Source organism: Rhincodon typus, chromosome 1, assembly GCF_021869965.1.
Source record: "Rhincodon typus isolate 14 chromosome 1, sRhiTyp1.1, whole genome shotgun sequence".
Lineage (NCBI taxonomy): Eukaryota > Metazoa > Chordata > Chondrichthyes > Orectolobiformes > Rhincodontidae > Rhincodon > Rhincodon typus.
In genome coordinates, this window is record NC_063332.1 from 105581742 (window position 1) to 105592582 (window position 10841).

Below are 10841 nucleotides of genomic sequence, written 5' to 3' on the forward strand. Positions count from 1 at the left end.
GCAGTGAACAGTGCCATTTGGGAAAGCAGCACAGCCCCCCTACCCCCAGCTATGGCCCACAAGTACGACACGCTTCTTGCTAGAAAATCTGAGTTAAGCAAAACACGCTCAGACAAGCAGCCACTTCCCCAACCCTGGTAAGTGGTTTCCTTCCAACTGTGTTCCGTACGGGGGTATGCCGAGGCAATTTATTGCAGCAGTGATCAATTTGTTTATTGAGATGACAAACATAGTGCGAACTTAGCCAACAGGGATAAGGTTCCTGCTTACGTGAAGGAAGAAGTTGAAGTGGTGCTGTACCAATTACAATCTAAGAGCACCTTTTTGGTGCACTTCCTCGCGATTACTTGGAAAGAAGCAACTTTATTCTCTGAAAAGGGCTGTTAGATAGGATTGGGGAAAATGATTTTGCAGAAGGGAGGGGATTTTTTTCCCAAGTCTCGAATGTTAGATGCCAGATATTTATTTTGAACAAGGAGACTTTATACAGCACGAATGCTCCCAGTTTAATGTAAAGGATATATATGGCTGCAGTTCTGAAAGAACTTCGTGACTTTACTATTAAAACACATGAAGATCACTGGAGCATCGGTACGTTTTGCCTCTTATTCCTATTCTACGACTCACTCTACATTTCCACCTCTGCTAATAACGTGCCATCTTCCTTCACTAAGCACACTTCTGTATGCACAAGGATCCAAAAACAGTATACAATTAATTCCATCGTCACTATGTTGTTCTAATTATCTCCACTGAGTGCACCCACATCCAGTAGAAAAGGCAAAGCCCAGGTCCATGATTATCCTTCCACTTCTATTGTTGAAAAAGACTATGTGCCACAGAATGTAGCTGATACTGGAGGGGAAATAGTATTGATTGTGAAGTTAAGACTCTAAACATAATGTATCCTGTAAATTCAAGTCTGTGGTTTTGAGGAACAGACACAATATAGTGAGGCACAGCTCCAGGTAGTGAATAAAACTGAAAACTTACTTCAAATTGTAGGTACAAGGAGAGGTTAAAGACGAAGTACCTCAAAAAGAATCAAACCTTGTCATCTGATGCTTTGAATGGACATCGATGGCGTTTCTTGAAAAGTGGACTGGATGATTTCCGTGATGGCTATCCCCCTCAGACACAAGAAGACTTAGCCATGATACGCAGTGTGAAGGGTGCTGGTCTTAGTCCCTTTCTCTTGAAGGTCACAGAAACTTTCAGACCTGCTCAGAGTGTGTCAAAAAGGCTTACTAAATCACAGATATGTTTTTCCAAGTCTCTACCATTACAACAGACGAGGAGGGAGCAGCTGGAAGAGATTGAATATGGCTTGAGTCAGCATCCATTAGCTCTTTATCCACATCTGGAAGAAGGAATACCTCCAGAGGTAGGAAATAACTTAGACAAAAAGCTGGCATTGTCTAATTTTGGCTTGCTTTTTGGGCCTCTGATGGTCTCATCTCCTCATTCTCCTGTTTTAGTCAAGTGGGAAAAGGCTTAATGTCTTCCCCTTTTGACTTCTGATTCAAAGAGTGTTCATGATTCATCAAGGTTCAATTTGCGCATTTAAAAAGTAAGATTCTGTCTATTTTGACTAGTTTAAAATTTGACCCTGGTATGAGTGGAGCAGTATCTTGGGGTGGGGGGGCGGTGGTGGAATTTCCATGTGTTTTTTTTAATGTCTATCAGGCTATTTTTGGCTGGAAGGGCAGAATTAAGATCACCCCATAAAATTATTAAAAAATTGTGCACAGCATATCACAGATTTGCCTGATGCAGACAAAAATTGCTTTTTTCTGCTTGGATCAATTCATGGATTTATCTACTTAGTCTGTAATTTAGGTAAAAGTAAAGCAGCCAATCATATTGTTTATTTTTTTAATGGTTCCAGCTATAATCTTAGGTTTCTGACCTTCCTTAGTAGTTAACATTTGCACCATAATTGCATAATGTTTAGATCATTTGTGATGAGATGGCTAAACCTACCCGTAAGATTATTTTAATAGAGTCATACAGCACAGAAAAAGACCTTTCCTTCCAACTTGTCCATGCCAACCAAGTTTCCCAAATTAATCTAGTCCCACTTGCTGGCATTTGGCCCAAATCCCTCTAAACTTTTCCTGTTCATGTACCTGTCCAAATGTCTTTTAACTATTGCAACTGTACCTGCATCTACCACCTCTTCTGGCAGTTCATTCCACTTACAAACTACCCTCTGTGTGAAATAATTGCTCCTCAGGTCTCTTCTAAATCTTTTTCCTCTCACCCTAAAAATTAGCCCTCTAGTTTTGAATGCCCTCTAGTTTTATGCCCCACCCGAGGGAAAGAAACCCTTGCTATTGGCCTTATTTATGACACTCATGATTTTATAAACCTCTATAAGGTCACCCCTCAACTTCCTACACTCTATTAAAAAAAGTCCCAGCCTGTACAATCTCTCCTTATAACTCAAACTCTCCAGTCCCAACAACATCCTGGTAAATTTTTTCTGAACCCTCTCCAATTTAAAAATACCCTTTCTATAGCAGGATGACCAGAAATGTACACAGTACTCTAAAAGTAGCCTCACCAACATCCTGTATATGCTATCTTAACTGCTATCACCAACATGCTATCTTAACTGCCATTCTAAAAAGGTCTGAGCAGTGAAGGCAAGCGTGCTAAACACCTTCATAACCATCCTGTCTGCCTGTGATGCAACTTTCAAAGAACCATGTACCTGAACCCCTTGATGTCTATGTTCAACAATACCACCCAGTGCCCCACCATTAATTGCAAAAGTCTTGCCCTTGTTTGTTTTATCAAAATGCATTACCTCACCTTTATCCAAATTAAACTCCGTTTGCCATTCAGCCCATCGATCAAATTGATCAAGACCGCTTTGTAATCTTAGCTAACTGTCTTCACAGCCCACTGTACCACCACTTTTGGTGTCATCTGCAAACTTACTAATCATTCTTCTAAATTCGCATCCACATTATTTACATAAATGACAAACAAGTGTGGACCCAGCACTGATCCCTGTGGAAAACCGCTGGCCACAGGCCAAAAAAACCCTCCACCCAAAAGCCACTCTCTGTTTCCTACCGTTAAGCCAATTTTGTATCCAATTGGCAAGCTCACTCTGAATCCCATGTGATCTGACTTTACTAATTAGTTTAGCTTGCGGAACCTTGCCAAAGGCTTTACTAAGGGCCATGTAGACAACGTCTACTATTCTGCCCTCATCAGATTTTTTAGTTACGTCCTCAAAAAACTCAATCAATTTTGTGAGAGACACAATTTCCCACGGATAAAAACCATGCTGACTACCCTTAATCAATCCTTGCCTCTCCAAATGCATATAAATCCTATTTCTCAGAATCCCTTCCAACAACTTACACACCACTGATGTCAGACTCACCAGTCTGTAGTCCCCAGGCTTCTCCTTACAGCCTTTCTTAAATAAAGGCAGAACATTAGCCACCCTCCAGTCCTCTGGCACCTCAGTTGTGGCTGTAGATGATACAAACATCTCTGCTAGTGGCCCCACAATTTCTTCCCCAGTATGCCACAACATCTGGGATACACTTTATCAGGTCACGGAGATTTGTCCACCTTTATGTGTTTTTTTTAAGACCTCCACCACCTCCTCTGTAATGTGGACTGTTGTCAAGACGACAATACTTATTTTCCCGAGTTTCCTAGCCTCCATTCCTTTCTCCACAGTAAAAACTGATGTGAAATATTCATTTATTATTTCTTCCGTCTCGTGTGGTTCCACACATAGATGTCCTCATTGAACTTTAAGGGGCCCTATTTCTCTCCCTAGTTGCTCTTTTCCTCTTAAAGTACTTGTAGAGTGTCTTTGAATTATCTTTATCCCTAACTGCCAAGGCTATTTCATATCCACTTTGTGCCTTCCTGATTTATCTCTTAAGAATGGCTCTACATCCTTTATACTCTTCAAGAGGTTCACTTGATTTCAGTTGTCTATACTTAATGTATGACTCCTTCTTATTCTTGACTAGAGCCTCAATATCTTTATTCAGCCATTGTTCCCTACTTTTACCAGCCTTACCCTTCACTCTAACAGGAACATAATGCCTTTGAACTCTCGTTATCTCAATTTTGAAAGCCTCCCACTTTCCAGTCATCCATTTACCTGCGAGAAGTCTATTCCAATCAACTCCTGAAAGTTCCTGTCCCATACTGTCAAAATTTGTCTTACTCCAAATAAGAACTTTAACTTTTATACAAAGGCCTATCCTTTTCCATAACTATTCAATACTAGTCGAATTATGATCACTGGTCCAAATCTGCACTCCCGTTAACACTCAGTCACTTGCCCCACCTTATGTCTCAAGAGGTCAAGTTTAGCTCCTTCTCTGGTAGGTACATGTACAGATTTATAGAGAAAATTTTCTTCAACACTTTTAACAAATTCCTCACCATCCAAGCCCTTAACACTATGACAGTCCCAGCCTATATCTGGAAAGTTAAAATCCCCTACTATTACATTCCTATTGTTTTTACATATATCTGAAATCTCTGTATGTTTATGCTCCTTAATTTCCCACTGATTATTGGACTACAGGCCTCATAATCCCATCAAGGTAATCAACCCCTTCTCATTTCTGAGTTTCACCCATATAGCTTCATTGGAATCCTTCAGAAATATCTTCCATAAGTACAGCAGTAATGTTTACCTTAATCAAAAATGCCACTTCCCCTCCTCTCTTGCCTCCCTTTCTATCCTTCCTTTAGCATCTCTACCCTGGAACATTGAGCTGCCAGTCCTGTCCCTCCCTGAGCCATGTTTCTGTAATAGCTGTGGTGTCCCAGCTCCTTGTTCCCATACACACCCTGAGTTCTTATGAGTTTCATGCAAACAAAAACAAAATCTCTCTCTGGAGCCGTCAACACCTTGACAAACATGTGGATAGGCCTTTCGCACAAACTTCATCTGATCCAATCTCTCCTTCCTCACTTTTGTTTTCTTTTTTTAAACTATACAAGTTCTAGTCATAATTTTAAATTAAAAATTTTCTGCTTCTGTGCTAGAAAATCCAGATGAAAATCACAAGAAAAATCTCCAACTCAGAAGCAGCTGCAATATCCGCATCACTCTGCTTTCACCATTTTTTATAATGTTAAGACATTTAAGGAGTTTCCCCTCTCACTGAGAGTCTGCCCTCTCGCTGGCTCGCTAATATAACCCCACATTTAGACATGTTAATGGACGCTATGGCTTCTGCAGGTAAATTCTACATGTGTAGGGGAGAGCCATCATTATTGAGTGACTCACCCTCAAACTACGAAAACAGGTAGTGAGGGCTTCAGTCTAAGTGCTTCACTCAAAAAGGTGGCATCAATGCCAATAGAGTACTTGCTTGGTACTGCTGTGGAATCTCAGCCTAGACTAAACACAAATGCTGATGTGAGGTTTGAACCTACAGCTTCTTGATCCAAGACAGCACTACCACCTGAGCCAATCTTCTGTCCATTGATTATCTATGAATAGCCACAAGAAATTTATAGTTGTGTACTTGTCTGCAAAAGAATAACAAACATATTTTCAATCCAGCTCTTTGAGGTAATTGTAGGTCTACTGGACCCTGAGATGCTATTGTCTCATGATGTTTATGTAGAAGTACCTGATGAAAAGAAGCAGACAGTTATAAAACCAAAAGAGAAGACACAAGACAGAAAATGTTTAGAAAAGTAAGTAGTACTGTTCTGTACTTAAGAGTCCTTAATTGAAGTATAAATTTTCAATCAGCAGATGATAAGACTCTGAATTAAAACTAAACGTTCAGCTTATTCAGTACATGCCAAAAAGGCCTGTACTCTCTACAGATGCTAACTGATCCAACTTGCAATTCAAACCTTTTTTGAAAGTCTTAATGGAGCATCTGCCTGCTAAAATGTCACCCTCTATTTGATATTCTGTTCTATTATCATGTGTCTCCTTCTGTTTAAGCCTTTTTCTGGGCCCCTGATAGCACTGTAAGTTGGTTACAAAGAAGGGCTGCAGAAATCACTTTCTTCTTCTCGAGCAACATGACTGATATTTGGGAATTTGGGATTTTCTCAATCATTTGTCACAGCTTCAGTGAAAGATTTCTGGGAAATCCAGAAAATGCAGTATAGATCTTTCACTGAAATTCTTATATGTAATTCTGCACAATACTGCTTAAAGAAATCAGAGGTTTGAAAACACACAGTACTGAAATTCCTGTGTTTGGGGCAGAGCAGGAGCAGTTTGAATGGGTGAGCCAAAATGTGGGATGGACTCCATCTCTGTCACCTGTCTGTCCATTCTTCTGTATGTGCAGTTTTCAGTATCTGACCCAACATCTTCTCTGTGGGCTTTACCAGAGGAGGAGGATCTGGCAATAACATCCTACCAGTTCTACCCCAAATTGCAAGATGCAGGCAGATGAAAGAGGGCTATAATCTCATTATATTACTGGCTTACTAAATTGGAAAGTGATCGACTGCTCTTGAGAATGTTTCACTAAGTCATTTTCTCAATATTGTAGGAATCCTCAGCTAGAATAGCTGAAACCCTGTAACTTAACAATGTGAAATTCATGGCCACTGGCAATGCAGACACTCCAGTCATGATAGAGATAGTGCACATGCTCACATAATGAACTTACTTAATTTTTAGCCCTTTTCTGATGAAGGGTCTAGGCCCGAAATGTCAGCCTTTCTGCTCCTATGATGCTGCTTGGCCTGCTGTGTTCATCCAGCCCTGCACCTTGTTGCCCTGGATTCTCCAGCATCTGCAGTTCCTACTATCTCTGATTTAATTTTTAGAACCTGCTTTTTTAACTCAATTCCTGTAGTGGATCTCTGTGCATGAGGAACCATTAGTGAAGCAGATTTAATGGTATACGAGGAAGATGGAAGGGATCAGAACAGAAATTGACCTTTTCATCCCTGTTGGTAGTTGTATAAAAATTGACATCATAAACTCACATGCCCATTCAGTCATCAAATTCAGTTTGTAAAGTATTCCAAAACAATGCATTTTTGCCTAAAAAATGACAGAACAGTCATTCTTGCAAAACTAAATTCAGCATAAATCATGTGTTTAAAATATTCTTATTGTAGGTATCAAGTAATTCAGCCTTAAAAATCACATGCTACTTCTATTGATACATATAGTTTCAATAAGCATTGGTACTTGGATTGTACAGCAGTGAAGAACCAAAGCAGAGAAACCCCTATAAGTGGATCCTATCCAGAGGGAAACAGAAGAAGGAAGACCAGAAAACCAGCCGAAAATGGGATAAAAAAACAGGACAAGATGAAGAAATAAAACAAATAACAAAGGAATTTTGTGACTGGGTAGCTTCTCTGGTATGTAGAATAAATATATATGATTAAGATATTTAAAGTGTTGCAATAGCATTCAAAAGACTATTGTTGATGAAGCTGTTTTTTGATTTACTGATCTTCTGAATCTGCTGACTGCTTCAAACAAAGACATTTTCCTGAAATGCTGCCTGCTGGCACATGTTCCTGCTATCCATGATATCCCTTTTGTCATGCAAATACCATAGGGTGCCATGGTGGCTCAGTGGTTAGCACTGCTACCTCACAGCACCAGGGACCTAGGTTCAATTCCACTCTTGGCCAACTGTCTATGTGGAGTTTGCACATTCTTCCTGTGTCTGCTTGGGTTTCCTCTGGGTGCTCTGGTTTCCTCCCACAGCCCAAAGATGTGCAGGCTAGGTGGATTGGCCATGTTAAATTGCCCATTGTGTTCAGGGGTGGGTTATAGGGCAATGGGTCTGGGTGGGATGCTCCAAGGTGTGGTGTGGACTTGTTGGGCCAAAGGGCCTGTTTCCACACTGTAGGGATTCTATGATAAATGCTTAGAAGACAAAATGTATAAAAATGACTAGAACACATTAACAAGAAGAATTGTAAACAGCAGTCATAAAAGACAATAGCAAGCAAAAATAAAACCTTCACAGATTGCTGAATGGGTTTTTCATCCAAAAAAACCTATTCAACATTGCATTCTTTATATCAAAATCTAGCAAGTCAGGAAGAAGAAATTATTAGTAGCAGATTATGCCGATTCATCACTCACAAGCACATTTTTACATTTAAAGAATTAGAGACTTAAAATTATAATTTAGTCCCATTCTCTGAAAACACTTGTAGCCTTTTTCAACAACAAACCTCTGAAAATACATTTGTAAAAATTTGAAACTTTATTTTTCTCTCATAACAAAGTCTTTTACGTTCCTTCAGTGCACTTTAGGAAAATTTGTGCCTGCTGCCTATGAAGTGAAAATCAACATTGTATGCAGATATTAAGATGCTTGGGGCAAATAATAAATCCTTGTCAGATTGATGATGGTATATTCTAATACTCAATGTAACTAACTACATATAGTTGACCTTTGAAACTAGTGTAAATTCACATACTGAGAAATCTTATGGTTCAGGCTTGAAACAACCAGTTAAGATTTATTGAGAGAGATTTAAAACAAAATTAAATCATTAGCAGAGTGAGTGTAGTAATAGAATACTTGGGAATTAAATTTCCTCTGAACCTTTTCCGTACTGGCACTGTAATGTCGGTGGAAACCGAATTACATGTGTTGTATGAAAGGGGTTTCTGCCAAATTACCTTCAAACTATGGCAGCAGAGCACGAGAAACCTCAAGGAAATTAATCCTTATGATTTCTTACTGGTCCTTCAAAAAATTCCAAAATAATTAAGGATTGGCAATAACTACATTGCAACAGTGGCTACATTTCTGAAGTGAATGTTTGGCTATAATGTGCCATGAAACATTCTGAGGTGTCTAATGTTGTTTTGATTTGGTCCTGGATTGTATTTACTGAAATACACCTTGTAGATGGTACACACTGCTGCCATTGTCACTGGTGTTGAAGGGTGTGAATGTTGAAGGTGGTTCTGGAAAGGCTGTTTCGTCTTGGATGGTATCAAGCTTGTTGAGTGTTGTCACCCATCCAGGCAAGCGGAGAGTATTCCATCACATTCCTTATGTCTTATAGATAGTGGACAGGCATTGGGGACACAAGTAAATTACTTGTCACAGAATTATTAACCTCTGATCTAGTCTTATAATCACAGTATTGGTATAGCTTGTTCAGTTCAGTTTTGGGTCAATGGTAGCCCTCAGGATGTTGATAGTGGGGAATTCAATAATGGTAATTCCATTTAATAGCTAGGTGCAACTGCTAGATTCTCTCTTGTTGGAAATGATCATTGCCTGGCACTTGTGTGGTGTGAATAGGCCTTGCCATTTATAACCCAAGCCTAGATGTTATCCATGTCTTGCTGCATATGGAACATGGATTGCTCAGTAACTGAGAAGTTGTGAATGGTGCTGAAAATCATAAAATCGTCAGCAAATGTCCCCACTTCTGAACTTATGATGGAGGGAGGGTCATTGATGAAGCAGATGACGTAAAATTGGGCCTAGGACACTACATTGAGAAATGCCTGCATGTGTATCCTGGGATTGAGATGATCAAACTCCAACAACTACAACCATCTTTCTTTGTGCCAGGTATGATTCCGACCAGCCGAGTTTTCCCCAGTTCCCATTGAGTGGTTCTGGAGGACCCCAAACTGAGTATCAGTGAGCAGTTTATTCTTTTGCAAATGCTGCTTCATAATACATTTGATGATCCCTTCCATCATTTTGCAGTTGACTGAGAGTAAATTTATAGGGTAGAATTTGGCTAGGTTGGATTCATCCTACATTTTGTGCACAGGATGTAGCTGGGCTATTTTCCATATTGTCAGGTAGAAGTCAGCGTGTAGCTGTATTGGAACAGCTTAGCTATGGGCCTGCTAACTCTGGAGCATAAGTCTTTGGTACAATTGTCGGAATATTGTCAGGCACCATACCCTTTGCAGTATCCAGTGCCCTCAGTCAGTTCTTGATATCACGTGGAGTGAATTGAATTAGCTGAAGATGCATCTGCAATGCTGTGGACCTCAGGAGGAGGCCAAGATGGTTCATCCACTCAGCTCTTCTGAGCTAACGATGGAACTGTTGAGACGTTACAGCATATAAAGAGGCCATTCAGCCCATTGTGTCAATACTAGATAAATAAACCAGCTGCCCATTATAATTCCATTTGCCGCAACCTAGCCTGTAGCCTTGAAGGTTACTAAAATTCAGGTACAGATTCAGGTTCTTTTAAATGAGATGAACACGTCTGCCTCAACCACCAAACTGGCCAGTGAATTCCAGACATTCACCACCCTCATGACTTCTTTATCCTTCCACCATTCACCTTAAATCTGTGCCCCTGATAATTGACCTCTGTGTTAGGGGAAACATGTCTTTCATATCTGCTCTACCCAAGCCCTTCTTTATTTTGTACATCTTGCTTAAGTCATCCCTCAGCGTTCTCTGTTCTAAGGAAAACACACTAGCTTAACCAATCATTCCCCTTAGCTGAAATTTTAGAGTCCTGGCAAAATTCTTGTAGATATCCTCTGTACTCTCACAAGAGTAATTATGTCTTTTCTGCAATGTGATGATCAGAATTGTGTGCAAAACACCAACTGTAGCCCAACCAGTATTGTATATAGAGATAGTAGGAACTGCAGATGCTGGAGAATCTGAGATAACAAGATGTGGAGCTGGACACAGCAGGCCAAGCAGCATCATAGGAGCAGGAAGGCTGACGTTTCAGGCCTAGACCCTTCTTCAGAAAGGCCGAAGAGATTACGAGAGAGTTGCAGTGGGAGAGAGATCCACTGAGGTTTTTCCGGAGGGAGGAGGGTAACTTCTTCAGGGTAGGCATCCTTAGAAGAGGCTTCGCAGTGGGGTTAAAATTGTTTCAGAGATAGT

At 40.2% G+C, this 10841-nt stretch overlaps 2 protein-coding genes across 2 annotated transcripts in view; both read left to right on the top strand.

Annotated features, from left to right (window-relative positions):
* LOC109917776 (coiled-coil domain-containing protein 158) overlaps positions 1 to 10841 on the top strand; it is a 162845-nt gene that overhangs the window by 45297 nt on the left and 106707 nt on the right. The gene's annotated exons all lie outside the window — the stretch shown is intronic.
* Positions 7 to 7330, top strand: zgc:158260 (uncharacterized protein LOC571389 homolog). Its single transcript, XM_048592992.1, has 4 exons — positions 7 to 137; positions 1006 to 1384; positions 5564 to 5700; positions 7153 to 7330. The coding sequence occupies exons 1-4, from the start codon at positions 52 to 54 to the stop codon at positions 7304 to 7306; spliced, it is 756 nt and encodes a 251-aa protein (XP_048448949.1). The 5' UTR covers positions 7 to 51; the 3' UTR covers positions 7307 to 7330.